The following is a 20,742-nucleotide window of genomic DNA, read 5'->3' on the forward strand; positions in this document are numbered from 1 at the left end:
TTGTTCTTCCCCCCGCACATCCGATTATTATAATAATTTGTTATTATAATTCTGTGGAACACTTGTCATATATTGAAATGTGCGTGAACTCCGTTGCTACTCATTGTAGTGTTGGTGCAAGGTGAAGTCGACACCGATTCCGGTGTTCATGCACTTTGCATGCAATCCGGTGCGGAGGTTAAATGAGCTGAGGTGCAGGTGCGAGGTGGAATATTTACATCGCAGGGTTGTGAGGAATTGCGGCGACTTGGGGAGACCTTTATCAAGCAGTGAACCGACCCATGGTTGATTATGAACACATTCCTGCGGAGGGAGTTGGTAGGAACGTTGGGTTGCTCGGTCAATGGCCAGGGTCAACGGCGGCGTGGTGTATTCCGCAAATATGCCCGACTGTGAGGGCGGGCACAAGCCGGCGTGAGTAGGTTAAACGTTGAATTTTATAAGGGCACCACGGGGTGACCAGCCCCTGCCCTCCCCACCCAGCCCCTCCCCTCCCCACCCAGCCCCTCCCTGCACGACGGACGGACGGACACAATAATCCCCTGTGGGCTGGTGTAACCAGGAGGTTCCTACCAGTATAATGAACAGAGTAGGAATAGGAGACTGATCTGCACCGATTCTCGTGTCGGTGAACTCGCGTTTCATGAACGCCGGACTCTGCACCGAGTAATGGTGCAGCCTGGCGGACGAATCCATTATACGGGACGGGGGAGAAATTACCACCTCTGACATGTATAACTATTTTAATTTAAAGCTTTCGTGACTGCTGGGATTCATATTTTTGGTTCTTTCGGTAAAGTCATGTAGAAGGGAAATAATAAAATAATAAAAATATATCTTTATATTTTTTATTAAATATATATTTCATATATTTTTTTTTAACTTCCCTTCTACGTGACTTTACCGAAAGAACCAAGAACATGTATAACTATACCGTAAAAACTACGTATACGCCTTCCGTGTAATTTAGACTCGGATCTAATGTAAGCAAACAAATTATTATTTACAAATAACATCAGGCCGATTTTTAGTTCGTAATTATAAATGTCAATGTTAAATGTAAAACAATCTGCCCTCTCAAACACCCCCCCGTTTTTTTCCGAAGTGTGTTGGTCCTGTGACGTCACCAACAGCTGATCAGCCCGACCTGTGCCCTCCATTCGTTACCATTGCGTGCAGACGGCGACTGACGTTTTGTCTCCCAACACAGTGCACACTTCACCCTCTGAAGTTTATCGTGTTAAAGTCTGCCGTTGCAAAGGCAATCATGGCACAATTGCGTTTTGACGGACGTGTCGTGCTGGTGACGGGAGCCGGTGGAGGTATGGTATAATGAATCGAAAGTTTTTTTTGTTTGCGTTTCTATACTGATCGAGTCTACGGATTGATTTGACGTCGGATGTAACGTTGATGCGATTGCCACCCTATCTTACGTGTCGAGACGTGAATGTTGCACCGCGTACGTTAAGGTGTAGCCGATGCTTTCGTGCTCGTTCGTGCCCTGACGTTACTTCTCTTTGGGCCTATAGTGTTGGGCTTATTGCACTGTACCTACAGTAAAGTTGAGTAAAATTAAAGTTAAAAAAATCAGGGATTGTGGTGGAGTTGCTTTTTTGTTCTCTGTGTAAAACGCTGCAGTTGAACTTGCACCGGAGTTGGGACGTGTCCGTTCCTTTCCCCCCCATTTGGAAACTTGGCACATTGGTGCTCTGACCTCCAAGCATATGGTACAAAGTTCAGTGATAGCAAGTGAAGATAGGAAGGGCAGTGACAGTGGGAAAACAGTCTTATCTAGAGGATTATGTAAGGCCTGAATGTCGCCCAAAACTAAAATCTGCAGTTGCATTAAAGTTTGCTTGGTGAAGTCACTCATGATAACATTGATTAAAGCACCATTCGGCTGTACGTATGGCTTATTACCGCATTGCCATTGCTGCTGTCTGTATATATTGTTGGTGGTACGTGATGACAGATGAGCTAACTTTCCTCCACAAATGTTGACTGAAACAAAAATCCGAACCTTTGTCCACACCGGGCATGTGATGTGTGGCCTGTTGCAGACACTTTGCAATGTCACAGTGTTCAAATTCAATTTGTTATTTTAAATGTATATCGTATTTCCTTTTACAGGACTAGGAAAGGAATATGCACTGGCATTTGCGGAAAGAGGCGCGCTTGTGGTTGGTAAGTAAAGTGGCAAAATACCACAAAATGTAACCGATATTAAAGGGTGGATGTGCAAGTTGACACATACGTATAAACCGAAAAACTACCGGGGGAAAATCAAAACCATATGTATTGCACAATTATAATGAGTGCAGACTACAATGTTTTACTATGTGGTCCATATCTCCCATATTCAAGAATATAAAACAAGTTCAGAGAATTTGACTTTATATCCTCCTTATACTATGTTATGAGCATTTATTGAGCTAAATAATCCAACAGGGAATTGGGTTATTGGTTAGTTCACATGTGAGTCGGTTCTTTGCTGTCGATATGCATCGCAAAGTTAACTTACGAAATCTCATTAAACCATGTAAAACATAAAAACTATTTAAATGCTACCTTCACAAATGGTATAGCTATCTTTACACATCGTTTTGATCACGATAATTGGTCATGTTTATGCTGTAATAATCATTTTGTTGTTTTTTACATAGTGAACGATTTGGGTGGGGATATTAAAGGTGAAGGAAAGAGTGCAAGTGCAGCTGACAAGGTGGTTCAAGAAATACTGGCCAAAGGAGGCAAAGCTGTTGCCAATCACGGTATGGTGTGTTCATGGTGTATCCATTGCAATGCATTTTGCCTACAATTGCAAAGGCCTTCCAACGTTAAATTTCGATTTAAAGCTTTCGTGACTGCAGGGATTCATCTTCTTGGTTTTTTCGGTAAAGTCACGTAGTGAACGATTCTACGTGACTTTACCGAAAAAACCAAGAAGATGCCTTCCAACGTGTTTACCCATAGAACATGCAAGTGTGTATTTGAACTACTTACACAAATATGCCCATCCCTTTAATTTGCTAGCATGCTCTAATGATTAACCAAAATTTACTTTTGAAGTCGTACATGGCAGTGGTATAGTAATATTATGGATTGGTATGTCACAAGAAAGCTGCATTTCTGATCCGTCTCATTATTCTACTCGATATTTACCAAACAGATTCTGTGGAGGATGGTGAAAAACTGATTCAAAGTGCCCTGGATGCATATGGGCGGATAGGTAAGTCACACATTTTTTTGCACTGATTTATTTTGTTACTTAAATTTAATTGTAAGATTTATATTTCCCATTTTCAGCAAGCTGCACATTGATGTGATTTTTTTGTTTTGCAGATGTAGTTGTCAATAATGCTGGGTAAGTCTCATATATGTTCACCAACTTCAGTTACACGTATATTATAAAAAAATACGTATGGTTCTTGTGTCAATGTCGTGTGACAAAAATAACATCTTATTTTTTTTCTAGAATTTTGCGGGACCGCACTTTTCCTCGAATTAGCGATCAGGACTGGGGTAAGAAACAATAAAACCATCATGACCTTAATTATGAACGTGATTAATAGTTGTGTATATGCACAAGTACCCTTGATATTTTTATTTGTACTTTCTTTTTAGATGTTATTCAGAGAGTTCACCTCAGGGGTTCATTTCTGGTGACAAGAGCAGCATGGAACCACATGAAAAATCAAAAATATGGCAGGTAAGGAATTGGCACCGAAGGCTTATTTTGCACATGTATGATTTGAAAATTGAAACAAATAGACATTAATTAAACAAGTCTTACAATAGTTTTGCAAAGGAGACAGAAATTACGAGCATAACAGTCATAATACCGTTGCATCCCGGAACCGTCCGAGATTTAGACAACTTAGGAAAGCCTTTATCCAGGCTTGGATTGATTTTTGGCGGATGAAAGTGATAACACGTGGTCATAATACAGTCATGCTGAATGCTTATAACTTTCACCCCTTCCCCACCTGGATTTTCTCTTTTGATATGTCTGTAGAATCATAATGACATCCTCATCTTCGGGAATCTATGGAAATTTTGGCCAGGCCAATTACAGTGCAGCTAAGCTGGGCCTACTGGGCTTGTCCAACACCATCGCGATCGAGGGACAGAAGTACAATGTGCAGTGCAACACAGTGGCGCCCACCGCCGGCTCGCGACTCACCCAGTCCGTCATGCCTCAGGGTGTGTGCACGGGACTTGCCAAACTGCACGTGCCTCATTTTTCTTCATGATTTAAGCCCTGTAATATTGAAAAATCAGATTTTTTTAAAATAAATAGAATATTTACTTTTTGATTTAAAGCTTTCGGGACTACAAGGATTCATATTCTTGGTTCTTTCGGTAAAGTCACGTAGAAGGGAAATAATAAAATAAAATAAATATAAAACAATAAACATTTCTTGCTGTGGATTTCACACCTGATGACGATTGCTTGTGTTGCAGTCGAAACGTGATAATTTTTATTGTTTCATATTTTAATTATTTGATTATTTCCCTTCTATATGACTTTACCAAAAGAACCAAGAATAAGAATATATACTGTTTATGCTATTTGTGTCATGTCAGGAGATGAAGAATCCGTTCGAATCTCTCGGAGAACAGTACAACCCTTTGTGTTAGAGAAGGCCTCACAGAAGTGGATATCAGAGCTACCTTTAAGATCCCTTTAATCGGCCCTCTGATCCACACAGTAGAGGGCAGCATTTCTCACCATCTCTTCAAATGAGTGTAATTCTCATCGCATGACCGTCAGATAATACTTTAGTTCTCAGAGTTGGCATTTATGCAAGTTAAGTTCAGAAGCAAATGTTACGTGATGGGTTTTTTTGTGCATTCCCTGGTGACTGGGTTGAGAACCCATTTTAATTACCGGTAGCTGCCTAGATTCAAACCCAGAATTTCACTGGTGCTAGCTCAGTGCAGTGGTCTCTTGAGTCCCCCAGCCACCTATCAAATTGCTGTTTTTATAATGATTTGCCAAACATATACTGTTCATGGAATTCATGTTTTTGGATACATTCTTGATAAGAACGTGTAAGTGTGCACATGTATACTTATATACAGTTTTTAACATTCATGCACCCAGTTTCAAGTGTGCTTGTACTGTGAATTGAAAAAAATTATATACACGTGCTTGTGATTGTGTTAGAAAATGTTATAATGTTACGTGTATCTGAGGGGTAACTGCTCACTGACACTTGTTTCTCTAGAACTTGTGGATGCCCTTAAGCCAGAGTTTGTGGCCCCACTGATTCTGTGGCTCTGCCATGAGAGCTGTCAGGATACCGGCAGCATCTTTGAGGTGAATTAATTAAATGTGACTCACGTTTGCAATTTGGGATGTTTGGTGTTGATTTTGGTAAAGTGTACAGGTAAACAGGCCCAGCATTGGAGGGGGGGGGACACCCTGGTGTTGGTGACCAAAGGGAAGACCTAAACTCAGATGGGATACGATCATAGCATTTTGTGCATTGGGTGTTGAATTTTCCTCCCTATTCTAGGATCTAGTAGAAGGAAGAAAATTATGGCGAGGTATGGTGACATGAATTGTATTGGTTTTGTTGGCAAATTGACTTAATTTATCGGTCTTGTATGTATGGTGAACATATTGTGCGCCGTACGTAATCAACCATTCAAATCTGAGGTGCGGGGGAAGGCCAACAAACTAAACACCAAAAATGTACAGTCTTACATGTTAGTTTTTATTTTTTTAATCACTTTTACACACCAGTGTTTTGACTTTAATCTACTTTGACGTTAAGTGTGCACTAAATATATTGTAGCATTTTATCTGTCATTTCAGGTTGGAGCTGGTTGGGTTGGAAAATGTAAGTGCTTTAATTTTTCAACGTTTTAAGATGTATTTTTCGACCTTGGTCATCTCGCTAATCTATTCTTAAATACCATGAGTATGGACGAGGTTACTTGCAGTGTACAGAGTAAGACACACGGTGGCACTATCAACATGCTGGAATGTCGTGCACTGCTAAGACTGATTAACATTCAAGAATTCAAAGTAACACTTGTTTAATCACATATTGTAGTGACATTGTATTAGATGTCATTTTATGTCACGATATAATAACGATGTGCTGCTGTCCAAATGAGGACAAATTATATTTGCACGAACAGTACAATTAATCTTTTAGCTGCATCATTGAGCAAGCTGCATTTGTACAATTCGTCATTGTTTTCAGTGCGTTGGGAGCGGTCAAACGGTGCAATTCTGCGGACGAAAGGCAAGCCCATGACACCCGAAGCAGTGCGGGACAACTGGGATAAAGTCTGTGACTTTACTGATAGCACACATCCCAAGTCATCTCAAGGTAAAGCGATAATGAGAAGACTGGCAGGGCGCATCATCGCATGCATGAGAATAAACCATATTGCTTCCAAAAGCACTAATTGACTAGTTGTTATGAGACAGCAAACATGGATTATACATAGTATTTTAATTACTTTTTTACAATTCAGCTTACTGATGTGAGTATGTATTTGGCTTTTGGAACCATCGCCTGATTGGTAATGATGCAGTTAAAGGTTCCCGCAATTTTGTGATGGCAAAGCAGAGGAATTTGATTTTGGTAATTCATGCAGGTGTTGGTCTCTTAAATGCTTTGGCTTAAGATCCCAAAATTTCCTGAGGTCTCCTACACTCCTATGGAAGGTCTGTACATTTTTTCAGTGTGATTTTGAACAACCAAAAAAAAACCTCACATGTTAAACCACCATAAATAATACATGGCAAAGTTTATATTTGTTATTCAGATTCATTAAATCACTTTCTATTACACGCTAAACACTTTTGACTGGCTACACTCAGGGATTCAGTAATGTTTTGCCAGTGCGGCATGACATGTCAAGAGGGGGCATGTTGTGTTCTGTGGACTTTGTCCAGGGAGCCAAGCACATTTCACTGGGTAGGTGGGTAAGGGACTCGCAAACTTATGAGGTTAGCGAATGGGATGGTATTTAATTGCAAACTCATGCATGCGTTGCTCCCAAAATACTTGTCCATTCACTTGCACTGAACTCTTCTACATTTTCCAGATGACATCTAATTGTGACATTCAATGTTAAAGGCAGAAAAAGTGATGTTGCTCACTCGGTTGCATTAATTTCTAAAGGCAGTTTGTGGACAAGTCTGCTGTCCTGGAAACAGCCAACTATATTACAGTTCCGAATTATACCAACATCCATACTGGCAAGTGAACCAAATTCCCAGTGAATATGATCAGATTGCTTGTTATAAAATGCCTTCTTAGTATCAAACAAGCGAGCCATCCCGTATTTATTTTACAGAATGGCACTACTATGGTGAAGTGTTAATCTGTGCCCTAATAATTATTTTCATAGTCTTGAGTATCTCAAACAGTTGCTGACATTTTGACAAAGAAGAATAATAAAGTGCCTTTTGGCATCCTTTGGTCTAACACCGTTTGAGACGAGGCTCAATATAAAGCTGTCCAATCAGTTTCAAGGACAATGCATATATTATCAGAGGATGTTTCTTGTTTGCATTCTGACCACGAGCATTTTGGTTAATGCAGACATGTTTCCTTGTAAAAGGTTTCAGTTTGGTGTATTAACATCTGTATTGTTGCCAGAAAATACCTGTATTGTTGCCAGAAAAAGGGGAAAAACCTATTATAATAATAAAGTGCTTATCGGGTTACATATCAACCTCCACAGGTCAAATCATTGACCCCTTTCCTTTTAAATGCCATCTTAATTAGCTTGTATTTATATTCGTTGAGCACTGAGGAAGAAACTACAATAGCGTTTAATGTTGGTGCAGTCAAGCAGGCACTGAATCAGCTTCACAATATATATATATTCCGCTTGTGTTGTAATCGAAACGTCGTGATTAATTTTATTTTATACCTACGTGACTTTACCGAAAGAACCAAAGAGTATGGATTCCTGCAGTCACGAAAGCTTCAAATCAAGAATATATCTTTGTTTGCCACCACATTACCCGTGAATCCCCCACCCACGACTACTTTCAAAATAACAAATCGCTGTGCAATCTGAACTATGTCATGAGCACCGTCACCTGTGATTGGCCTCCAGGGAGGGGAGGGCATGCAAATGTTTCAGACGAGAGTACACGGTGTCACTCGGAGCCATGTTGGTGTATCCCACTCCCCACTCTCCGAGTCTTCTGTCAAGCTGCCTTTGCCCTTTCCTAAGCACCCCCCAACCCCCCCCCCCTCCCCGCTGGGACAAAGCATTCTGTAAAATGGTGTCACTTAGAATACATGTTAGCCATTTAATGATTTAAGTTGCTGGAGGGGCACTTTCTGCTTTGTGCATGCATTATGTGGGATGTGCACGCTTTGGCTTTTGGACACCTTTTAATAAAATTAAAGGCCGTTGATTTTTACCATTACTTGGATTGCACGGTAGTTCTCTTGTCATGTATGCATTGACCACAACTGATTTAATGTCACACTGTAAACAGGGTAATGTACTTGTTTTATGTCCTTCGTCTACGTTGATTTTGTCTACATTTTGAATTATGGGGTTGTGCTTATAGAAGCCTCTTATTTCCTTTTTTCTCTGCTGTGCAGTTTGCTTGCAGCTAATGGGTCTGACCCCAGTGGAAGCCGAGACTTAATCGCTTAAAAGCATTTTTGGCTATGTCTTCACTTGCAGGAATAGCGTTAATGGAAACATGCACCATCAATGTTGGTCTACAAAAATTGTGCTTTAACTTTACTCCTGCACTAATGTGTCATTGTTTATTAAAGTAATTAACTGTTAATTCCTTCGTTGGTTTCTAATATCAGGTTTATTGTGCATTTTCCACGTACCCTATAAAAATACTTGCAAAGATAACGTGATATGAGATGTTTGTTTTTATTTAATTTGTAATGCATATTATATTTCTATGGTCCTTTTCAGAATCTACAATAATGTACTTGGATGTGCTTCGGAAGATTGATGAGCAACAAGGAATTTCCCCTGTACCTGCCAGTGGGACTAAAGTTGATCCTGTATGACAACCCTAATATCCATACTCTTTATCTTTATAGAAGGTTCCAGAGTAATGAGCCAAAATACACTGCCCTGGTTTTGGTTAATATTTTTTCTGGTATCAACAATACTTTCTACAGTTTTATATGAAAGTAGTTGTGCTTTGTTTGTTTTATTTGGGTTGCTCAAATAGATACATTGTTTTAATGCATGAGTAGTATGATAAATATGGAGTCAAAAGTACACACTATTTTATAAAGTGTAAGTGTTATTTTCCATTATCATTTGCTTTTATTAATGCAAAAGTTAACACTGCTGCATATAATGAAAGACGATTTTTCTAAATTAATTGATCCTCGGAGTCGCTTTTACATTGCTTAATTTGATTAATGAGTTGTGTCTTCAAGGGGATATACACCAGGTTATCCAATGTAATTAGTGACAGTTCAGTGCATACAAGTCAGCGATGTGTGGACACATCCAGCAATTAATTCCAGGGCAGTACCAAATATGAAACCATGCTGTTGTTTAAACACTGAAACTGACTTTTACAAAGCAAAAGTTGCAACGAATGTCTAATTGCTCCATGTACACCTTGATATTCTTGTTCCTTTGATTGTTTATGTTTGAAGTTGAGATTAAACGAATTCACTGAATTGCATTTACAGAAACACTTTCACATCTCACTGTTCAGTTAGCTCATCCTCCACATTAACTCGTGCGTGGACAAGAAAGGTGTACTTTGATCACATTAATATATTGTTGGGTTTTCTCTCCTAAAGGGACAAGCTGTGGGCTTTAAGATGCCACCCTTTGTGTACGAGTACACCTGGCTGCAGCCCATCTTGTACTCCCTGGGGGTGGGGATGTCGACAACTTCCGATGGTGGCAGGTGTTTCCTCTACGAGGGACACCAGGATTTCAGCTGTCTGCCCACATTCGGGGTCATCCCGGCCCAGGCCATCTTGATGAATGGGCAACTGAGCAATGTGCCAGGTCTCTCATTCGAACCAGCAAAAGTGAGTGACCGTTGTCGCCTTCACGAACTTGGAATGTGTCATCCTGATGAATTGATGGAACTTGTTTAAATGACGATTGTTACATTTGAAGCACTTATATTAACTGGAAATAACGTGAAATAAATCACTACAATTTTGGATTGTTTACTAGAGTTCTTGACCTGGGCAAACTGAGCCCAATTCTCTTTTTAAATGTGGAAAAATCAAAGTGCTTTACTATATTAAGTCACTACTTTGCAAAAAAAGTCGTATTTGGAATCTGAATATCTGGACTTGTCCAGTGACTGCTGAGAAAGATCAGCTGACAACAGGGGAAAGTCCTTGTGGCGGCACGGAGAGACGGCTGACAGGAGGGAATAGACCCCATTGGGACAGTCATGGGTTAGCTTCCCATTTCTGTAGTTTCCCATGCTTCGCAGTATGTTGGAAACACCCGATTTAGCTACAGAAAGTCAACATACGAGAATACCCCTAGAGTCTGCGAGAGCGGGGGCGGAAGATGACTCATCGACTGACAACATGGTAACGACTGGACCGGAAACGACTACGAGAAATGAGAGCACAGCACAAGAGAACACCACAGCAACTGTCACAAGTTCCGCTGCAACAGCAGGCCACAAACAGATGCAGGTATGTGTCTGTGGTTGGAGGAAAGTTACATCACACCATGGGTTGAGGATCCACCAGAGGAAGAAGGGGTGTTTGGGTAAAGAGAGACAGAGGCCTCGCATTGATTACTTTCTGCGAAAGCGATCAAATCAGTCGAATGAAGCACAGCAACTGGACGCAAACCATAGTTTGCAGTGCATCAGTACCACTGTCATGGAGGACGTAAACTCAAGCACCGAAGTAACAACTGAGGTGGAACCAACAACAGGAGTGGAACTCACCCAGCCTCCGAGACCTGCAATCGAGAGGAGACTACCAGGGCACAGACCGTATGTGAAGTGGCCTGGCGCCAGTGACAAGAAGTTGTGGGAAACAGTGAATACTGACCTTACCTTGACCCTCGAGAAACTTCGAGGCACTGTGGAGAAGAAGTTGGAGAGGATGGGGGACATCATCTATGAGTACGGGGCAGAAAGCTTTGGAGTGCAAGAGGCAAAAGGCGGGAGAAAGGTTCCAACCCCACCAGTTTCCAGGAGGCAACAAGAAATCAAGCGCCTCGTTCAAGAAAGGAGACAGCTTAAGAAACAGTGGAAGAAAGCCTCTGAAGTGGAAAAGGAGGGCATAGAGGGCACTTCAGGCTGACATCAAAACCCGGTTGGCATCCCTCCGTAGAGCAGAGAACCTACGGAAGCACAGAAGGAAGAAAGAACAAACTAGAACTCGATTCTATAAAGATCCCTTCAAGTTCCTTAAAAGTCTCTTCACGAAGGAAAAAAGTGGAGTTCTAAAAACAACAAAGAAAGACCTAGAAGAGCACCTGAGAACAACAAACTTTGACTCAAAGCGACATGAACATCTGGCCATCCCATCAGATATTCCACCCATTGAACCCCCGGAACATCATATTGAGACCAGCCCTCCGACATGGAAAGAGGTGGAAAACACAGTTCGAAGGGCAAGAACAGCATCAGCCCCGGGGCCAAATGGAGTCCCGTACAAAGTGTATAAGAACGCACCAGACGTCCTGAGGTTCCTCTGGAGGCTTATGAGAACAGCTTGGCAAAAGAAGATAATACCCAAAGTGTGGCGTAGGGCAGGCGGGGTCCTGATCCCTAAGGAGAAGGATGCAGTGAACATCAGCCAATTCCGTCCAATCTCCTTACTGAATGTCGAGGGTAAAATCTTCTTTAGGATCATTGCCCAGAGGATGGCCGAGTACCTGCAAAGGAATGCGTACGTCGATACATCTGTACAGAAGGCAGGAATATCAGGGTTTTCTGGCTGCTTGGAACATTCCAGCATGATCTGGCACCAGATCCAAATGGCCAAGGTGGAGAAAAGGGACCTCCATGTAGTCTTCCTCGACCTCGCCAATGCATTTGGCTCTGTGCCCCATGAACTCCTGTGGTCTGCCTTCAGATTTTTCCACATACCGGACACCATCACAACCCTGGTGAAGTCGTACTTTCAGGATCTGCAGTTCTGCTTCACCACCTCAGAGTTCACCACCTCATGGCAATGCCTGAATGTAGGTATAATGGCGGGATGTACCATTTCTCCATTGGCATTCATAATGGCAATGGAGGTTATCATCAGATCCTCAAAATGGGTTGCTGGTGGACAGCGAGTCGACTCTGGTTTTCGCCTCCCTCCACTCAGAGCCTACATGGACGACATTACAACATTGACCACCACTGTCCCATGCACCAGGAGACTGCTCAGAAAACTCGAAGGAGAACATCAGTTGGGCCCGTATGAAGATTAAACCATCCAAGTCACGCAGCATCTCGATTGTGAAGGGAGTACTCTGTGACCTGAAATTCTTCATCGGAGATGACCAAATCCCAACAGTGTCTGAGCAGCCGGTAAAAAGCCTTGGAAGGTGGTATGATGCAAGCCTGAAGGACAAAGACCAGGTGCAACAGCTGCGCAAAGACATCAGTAGTAGCCTACAGTCCATCGACAACACCCAGCTACCTGGAAAGTTAAAGGCCTGGTGTCTGCAGTTTGGTCTCCTACCCCGGGTGTTGTGGCCCCTAGCAGTGTATGAGGTTCCAATCTCAACAGTGGAGAAGATGGAAAGAGGAGCCACGAGCTACTTAAAGAAGTGGCTCGGAGTTCCACGATGCCTTACCACCATAGGCCTCTATGGAGATGGTGTCCTCAAGCTGCCCCTCACCAGTCTAACCGAGGAATTCAAGTGTGCAAAAACCAGGCTCCAGATGACACTGAATGAATCTCGAGACCCAGTGGTGAGCAACAACGCGCCGACCTTGGCAACTGGGCGCAAATGGAGGCCAGGAAAAGCAGTCCAGGAGGCAACAGCAGCCCTCAGACATGCTGACATTGTGGGTCATGTTCAGCAAGGGAGAGGAGGCCTTGGGCTAACTAGCCGTGCTGCTTGGAGTAAGGCCACTGCACCAGAGCGGCGGAAGATTGTAGTGCAGGAAGTACGCCATCAGGAGGAGGCTGCAAGGTGGGCCAAGGCAGTCTCTCTTGCCAAACAAGGACAGTGGACTCGATGGGACAGTGTGGAGAAGAGGAAGATCAGCTGGAAGGATCTGTGGGCCATGGAAGCGAGGCGGTTGAGCTTTTCCATCAGAGCAACATATGACATCCTTCCAACACCAGTTAATCTTCACCAATGGTATGGTGAAGATCCGGACTGTGCCCTCTGTTCCATGCCAGCCAACCTCAGGCACATTCTCACAGGGTGTAAAACAAGCCTCACCCAAGGACGCTACACTTGGCGTCACAACCAAGTCCTTAAAAACCTTGCGTCCGCCCTGGAGGACAAGCGAGCTGCCACCAACTCCCTACCACCCCCAGCAGCATCACACCCCTTACGGACGACCTTTGTCCGCCAAGGGGCTAAACCACCGAAGAGCGGCTCTACACCAATAGAGCGAGACCAGCTGCGCTTGGCCCGCGACTGGAAAATGCTAGCTGACATTGGCCGGCAACTTGTGTTTCCTCCGGAGATCGCAACCACCACCCTAAGACCTGACATGGTGCTCTGGTCCCGTTCGCTCAAGAAGGTCTTCATCATTGAGCTCACAGTACCCTGGGAGGACTCAGTAGATGAGGCTTATGAGCGAAAACATCTGCGCTATGCCGATCTAGCTGCCGAAGCACGGCATCATGGCTGGAACACAGAAGTCCGACCAGTGGAGGTGGGCTGCAGAGGTTTTGTGGCAACATCTACAACCAGACTGCTTAGAGACCTGGGAATTAAGGGCCAGAGCCAGCGTTCGGCAATCAAAGCTGTATCGGAGGCGGCAGAAGGCAGCAGTCAGTGGCTCTGGATGAAGAGGAAAGACCCCAGCTGGGCCCCAAAGTGAGAGGGCCAGGAGGTATGCAGTCAACAATGCTTGACTCAGGGAGGAGGACGCCCCTGCCATGCATAGTCCCATGGGATGTTGGCTACCAACAACAAGGCAACTCCTATGACTAATTGGGAATGGGACGCAAGCGTAGGATTGATCACCCTGTCGCTGGCCGCCTTTGGGGAGGGTGTATAGTATGAAAGGCTGAAACACCCTAGGAACCAAAGGGTCACTACTGACGATGCGCTCCCCAAATTTCACCAGGCTCACTGTTCATGAACTCTTGGAAGTGCTTGCACAAAGGATAGTAACATCTCATCCTGTGTTCTTTGGAATAATAGAAAATTTCTTATTTTTGTTGTGTAGTCTTTGCATGGAGAACATTATTTGGAAATCTTCAAGCCCTTGCCAACATCAGGTAATTATATTGCGAGATGTTGCTTTAACTATGTGTACTAATAGTACATTTTTGCCAGACAAATATGGCCTTTCCCACGCACGTGTCTCATAAATATGAGTGCTCTTTTCCAGGGAAGATGATTGTAGAAGCAACCATTGCAGACGTTTTGGACAAAGGATCTGGGTGCTTGCTCCTGCTTGATGGTAAATGTTCATGTATTTTTTTCCCAGTTAAAACAATATGAGTAGGATCATATTCTAAGATAATTTAGTAAAAAAAAAAACGTTTTTGGAAATGATGTACAGGGTGACATGCACTATTTATATCATTACCAATTATTTGGATTGCATCTTCAGGCAATGTCATTTCAAAGTGAATAAGTTCATGCCTGCTTATGACTAAATCACCTGGAATGCATCTCCATATCTAAGCGGGGTTGAGCCTGGATAGTGCTTGGATGGGTCACGGCCATGCACAACTGGGCGCTATAAGTTGCTGCTGGACTATGTAGTGGGTAGCAGAGGGAAGTGCAACCAAATATATAGTTTGCCCTGTACTTCTTTGCTCCCATACCTACACTTTCCCACCTTATACCAACCGGCACTGGCCAGCATGGTGAAGTATGGTCATTTCATCCCCACAACCTGTCGAATGTAGGGAGGCCATCATCCAGCAGTGGATTGACAAAGGGCAGTACTTGTTCATCATGTGCATCAATGATTCTCTTTTTACCGTGTGGTGACAAGCAAATGTACGGATTACCTTCTTCCTGCATTGACAGTGTTCACCTACAACGAGAACAAGGAGCCAATTTGCTTCAACCAGTTCTCGGTGTTCGTAGTCGGTGCAGGGGGATTTGGTGGCAAGCGGTCATCTGACAAAGTTAAGGTAAGCCTTAATTACTGGAGAGCGATGTTGTCACATTGTTAATTAGTGCGTTTGCAGTGGTTCCTTTGTTATTGCAGTGTTGTTTGTGTTCATGTACCCTTGATTTAATAGTGCTTTGTTCAGGTTTTTTTTAAGTTGTGAATTCGAAAGTAATTTCAAACCCATTCCTTTGTGTTTCTAAACCACAGCCCACTGTGGCTATTCCGAAGAGGTCTCCAGATGCATCCGTTACAGACAAGACCAGCTTGGACCAAGTAAAGTGATCCTATCTGATATTATTGACCCGTTGCATGTGCACAATTATTTCGGTGGATTCAACAACTGATTACAAAAAATACTGTAGAATAAATTTTTTACATCTCGATCTTTTTCTAGACGTATCCGCATGCATTTAAAAATGTATTCTGTCTTGTGTGATTTTTGTGTATATATTTTTTGTATGTTATGTATTTTTTTCCTCTCAGGCTGCTCTGTATCGGTTGAGCGGTGACTGGAATCCCCTTCACATTGATCCAGAATTTGCAGCCATTGTAGGCAAGTGCTTCCACTGTCTATACGAGGAAAGCAGCAGAGGGAACTAGTATTAATTGTGTTGGGTCACTCACGAATCACATTAGCGCACATAATGTAAAAATGTAGTGTTGTTTGTGGGCCAAATTATCCAATGATTATTGTGATTTACATTGCTTGCAAATCTTTATTTGCGAAAGCACTACTTTTATATGACCAATCTAGAAATAAATATCCCATAGCCATTTCATTTTCCTTGAACTGAAGTCGTTTAACTTTTTTGGAATCTAAAGAATAGATGAATAAGCTTTTGGTTTATGTTTGTTCTTCAATGAATTCATGGATAAGACATGATCTGTCTTCCACTGTGATTGCCTTCACAGGTTTCAAACAGCCCATTTTGCACGGGCTGTGCTCATTTGGATTTTCTGCACGTCACTTGCTCAAGCAATATGCTAATAATGACACAAGCAAGTTCAAGGCCATCAAGGTACTGGTCTGATTGTTCTGATCCTTAATTCCTTAAAACGCGTACTGAAAACATCTGCATTATAGTTTTCAAGCCAGCTTTGGCGCACATTGTTATTGTGACACTTTTATTTTGTACAATCTGAACCTGTTTCAACATTGGACGACCACACTTTTGATAGAGTTTCTGAATTTTTAATGGAACGAAAAATGAATTCCCATCTCTTTAGGCAAGGTTTGCCAAGCCGGTTCTCCCAGGGCAGACTCTGCAGACGGATATGTGGAAGGAAGGCAGTCGGGTTTTCTTCCAAACCAAGGTGGGTCAAGCAAAGACTAACCCTGTCTGTCACATTATTAACTTACAAAAAGATAACCATGAACATTGTGGTGATGGTAGCTTCTCTCGTGGCTGCAGGGTCACGTAAACTAATGACTGCAATTTCTTCGGATTTAAAAACATCGATTCTTACAAACAATATTCGGTAATGTTGCGTCAGGTTAAGGTTAGATAATAATCAATGAACTTATAAATGTTTACACCCCCTACTTAACCATGTCATAAAATCACTAATGGTAAGACTTAATATACTATTTTTTTTATATAAATGTACAAGCCTGTCTGTAGTGTTTTGAAAAATAAATATATAAGTTTGTGTAATTTTGCTATGTATATTTATTTGAAGTTGTATAGCTAAGTGTATTTGAAAATGTCACCTTTGTAACAGATTGCAATATGCAATGTGTACTGTGACATTTATATTTTCCCTCCCCTGATATCAGATATGAAAGTTTTGTGAAACGTATGATCAGCAGTGTGGATGGGTGTAGCGAGGTGCAATGCCCCCCCCCCATCTCTACCCCCCTCTCTCCCCCTATCTCTACCCCTCCTCTCTCTCCCCCCATATCTCTACCCCTCCCTCCCTCCATTGTCTAACACACTTGGACTGCGCCCTTGCTCCACCCCTTTCTCTCCCCCCCCTCTCTCCCCCTTTCTCTGCCCCCTCCCTCCCCCCATTGTCTAACACACTCGTTTTATACTCCTACTTCTAGTGCTTGACTTCTACATGAGCACTGGCTGCCCCGCCCATGCCGTTTACGCCGCACAGCTTTGCTCACTCTGGAAGCCCTTAGAAGCAGTTGCATTTGGAGGCTTGCCTCCTCTTTGTCTCCGCCCGCTTGTGTTGCGATCGAAACGTCGTGGTTTTTTGCTTTAATTTTTCATTTATTGAATTTTTATTTCATATCTACGTGACTTTACCGAAAAAAACAAGAATTTGAATTCCTGCAGTCACGAAAGTTTTAAGCCAAAAAGTATGATCAGCGTGCCTTGGGTAGGTAATTTTTACTTGGTGCTTCCAGTTTGTGTTTATTTTCATAAGTGTTTATCCTTGTCCTCAGGTGGTTGAGACCGGAGAAGTGGTTCTGGCCAATGCTTATGTGGACCTCAAAGGTGATGACACTCCGACTGTTGCTCCACAGCCTCAAAACGTAAGTCGACCTCAGGGTTTGCGGTGGCACCATTCCAAGAAACTGCTCTCATCTGAAAGCATTGCTTTTGGTCATTTTGAATAATAACGCATACTTACTTGGATTTAGATTGAAGCAAGACCATAGAAAGTGCACCGGTATGGGAAAAAGCTAATTAGTGTCCCGTGTGTCTTAATCAGACTGTTTTAACAGTTACCTGGTAGGCATGTTAATATGTTTTACATTCTCGACACATCTGATGAGGCCAATTTTAATTGGCCATAGTTTCTAACGTTTAATTATTGTTTTACTTCTACTACATTGATCCTTCTTTTCTTGTGTACACTTAGGCCACTGGGCTGCAGAGTGAGCTCGTCTTTTCTGAAATTGCCAACCGGATAAAGGAAAAAGGCGCAGACTTCGTGAAGAAAGTAAATGCCATCTTTCAGTGGGAAATCACCAAGGATGGCAAGACTGCGGCACAGTGGAGTAAGTGACTTAGTTGTTTAATGTTCTTTAACCCCAGTGAGTGGCACGTAGCATGGTTGGCATGGACCCTGAGACAAGGAATGAAGGGGAGATCCCCTGCCAAATGCCACCCGCCCCCACCTCCCAACTTCATAACTCGGATTCTGGGCCCCTTTGCATCTGCACCATCTGCACACTCGATAGCTATGCAACTGTCTTTCATGTTGCATTTGGCATACTCTGATAATATATATGATCAGATTATATTTATATTATGCATTCTGACCACAAGCATTGTGGTTAATGCAGACATGATTCCTTGTAAAAGGTTTCAGTTTGGTGTTTTAACATCTTGACACTGGTTTTGTTGCAAGAAAAAAGGGGAAAAACCTATTATCATATTTTGGTACTGGCAAAGGAGGTCCCGTGATGATGATTGTAAATTAAGGTTCAAGTTTTTGCTTCATGAAGAGTTCTTTGGTTTTTATTTTCACACCATTTAAAAGCATTTGCTTTTGTATAGTACAAATCCAACATTAAAACTATGTACCAAGTTGGCAATGTGCAAGATTGGTGTAATTCAATATCTTTTTTTTTTATTCACGCCATGGATTTTGTACCATTTCCACTTTAGGGTAAAGGGAAAGTATTCAGTAGTGCATGTTGTTCTGCAGCTATTGACCTCAAGACTGGCCCCGGTGAAGTCTACAAAGGGAATCCTCGAAAGGGACGTGCCGACACCACTTTCACTCTCTCGGACGAAGACTTCCTTGAAATTGTCCAGGGAAAGCTTAATCCACAAAAGGTACTTTGTCTTTACATTGTTCTTTATATCATGGTATGTCTCGGTAGCATAACAGTGTTACAACGTTTACTTTTTTCTTTACACCAGGCTTTCTTTTCTGGGAAGATGAAGGTGAAGGGGAACATCATGTTGAGTCAAAAGCTGGAGGATATTCTGAAGCAGAATGCCAAGCTGTAAGGTGTGAAGCAATTTTACTGTGGCATTAGGTGGTGCAAAAGTTGCATTTTGCTCAGCTACCCAGCACATAAGATTAACATGTTTAATTCAACTTTTTGAGCTTGTGATTATTTTGGAAAGAATAACGGCAAGGTTTATCGTTAACCAACACTAATGACGGTAATGTAGGATTCCGATTGAATGCTTATCAGAAAAAAAGTATATTGCTTGCTAATACATGATAATACATGTTAGAATATTTCTTACTATACATTTTTCTTGTGTAGAATATTAAATGCATTTGAATTCTTGAATTACCTTTTCTAATTACGAAATCATCTCCTGGTAAAGTTAGATTTTGTTTGGTTGTGAACCATTTCCGATTGACTTTTAATTTAAATTTGCAACCACTAGGTGACGCCACGTAATGTGTGCTGTAAGAATTGCACTCTTTTCTTGACTTTCATAATAAAGGCCTTTGGTTATCATAACTTTTCTGTGTGATGGTACCGAATTCTTTCACTGTTGGATGAAACCCTCACCCATACCATGTCGGTCATGGGAAGTTTTTTTGACCATACTTAACCTCGTGTTGGTCAGGTGGAGGTTGGTAAAAGGGGGGGATGCCAACACCATAGCGCAGTGTGCTAATCACTCCACCACTACTCCTCCCCGATTACAAATGGTGCATTGTCTAAAATCACTTTATAAATGTGAAATGTGCAATTATGAGTCTCCTTTGTAAAGAAAATAGGTTGGTAGTGCATTTTGAATGCTGTAATTTACGGAGATTCATGGAAATCTGCATTCAATACAGTTCCAAAATGCAGAAGACTGTACAATTAGTTATTTCGGAATTGACAGTGTCATGAATCCAACAAGTTTCCTGCAGCATGGGAGTGTGTGCTGATGGGTCTGATGAATAGTATGGCTCTTGCTTAGAGCCATCTGGCAACATATCACTGTTGAGACCTGGAAGGTTGAAAATAATCCAGAGTTTTCCTGCTTGAACAAATCCTGCTCTATATTAGTCTGGAAAATATTTTTAAAACCTAATATAATATTTACCAATTGTTCATGATCGATTGTCCCTGATCCTTTAACACAGTGGTGAGTACAGGAATGGGAATTTTGGCGATTGCATGGTGAGAGAATTATGGTAATTGTCCTGCTGAAAAAAAACCCCTTTAGAAAAAATAATGGATGTGTTCACTTGTTTACATTTTATGGAAAATGTGGACCAATTTTCAAAAATTAACTTTTAATGTAAAAAATACTGTTAATATCCGATGATTTGATAATCGTTCACAGTTTGTTAAATTTGCAATTTGCAGCTTTACAATATTGGCTCGTATATGAACACATTTAACTAGATTTAAAAAAATAGTATCTTCAGCACAATAAATTCTGAAACCTTTGAATCTTGCAGTGATAGAGTGGCCACGCTTCCAGCATTAATAATTGGTTGCGGCTATTTGAAGTTCAATTTATTTAGCCACACTACATAGCCTGTGGGGATGCTTCGATACTGAATAGGATATTATATCCATCACTGATAACTGTAATATAGGAAACAATTCGTGCCATGCAAAGCAATTTTTGTATTTTCAATAGCGGCAGCTTGGC

At 42.0% G+C, this 20,742-nt stretch overlaps 1 protein-coding gene across 1 annotated transcript; it reads left to right on the forward strand.

Moving 5' to 3' along the window:
- The first annotated feature begins 1,141 nt into the window (after positions 1–1,141).
- On the forward strand, positions 1,142–19,607 carry HSD17B4 (hydroxysteroid 17-beta dehydrogenase 4). The gene is made up of 24 exons (XM_061553507.1): positions 1,142–1,322; positions 2,131–2,184; positions 2,664–2,771; positions 3,170–3,229; positions 3,343–3,364; positions 3,476–3,522; positions 3,625–3,709; positions 4,016–4,203; positions 5,232–5,323; positions 5,825–5,849; positions 6,219–6,347; positions 8,929–9,020; positions 9,783–10,019; positions 14,321–14,372; positions 14,486–14,557; positions 15,136–15,242; positions 15,431–15,496; positions 15,707–15,776; positions 16,136–16,242; positions 16,451–16,537; positions 17,619–17,708; positions 18,038–18,176; positions 18,830–18,960; positions 19,048–19,607. Exons 1-24 carry the CDS (start codon positions 1,268–1,270, stop codon positions 19,135–19,137), a joined length of 2,205 nt encoding a protein of 734 aa, XP_061409491.1. The 5' UTR covers positions 1,142–1,267; the 3' UTR covers positions 19,138–19,607.
- The last annotated feature ends 1,135 nt before the right edge of the window (positions 19,608–20,742 follow it).

This window comes from Lethenteron reissneri, chromosome 18 (assembly GCF_015708825.2).
Source record: "Lethenteron reissneri isolate LAM-NWPU_2019-01 chromosome 18, ASM1570882v1, whole genome shotgun sequence".
NCBI classification, from domain to species: Eukaryota; Metazoa; Chordata; class Hyperoartia; order Petromyzontiformes; family Petromyzontidae; genus Lethenteron; species Lethenteron reissneri.

Bases quoted from the DNA above. Each gene is read 5' to 3' on its own strand.
- HSD17B4 (XM_061553507.1), top strand. From the start codon at position 1,268: ATGGCACAATTGCGTTTTGACGGACGTGTCGTGCTGGTGACGGGAGCC. The intron at 3,710-4,015 runs GTAAGGAATTGG...ATATGTCTGTAG, and splicing joins AAAAATCAAAAATATGGCAG to AATCATAATGACATCCTCAT. The intron at 6,348-8,928 runs GTAAAGCGATAA...GGTCCTTTTCAG, and splicing joins ACATCCCAAGTCATCTCAAG to AATCTACAATAATGTACTTG.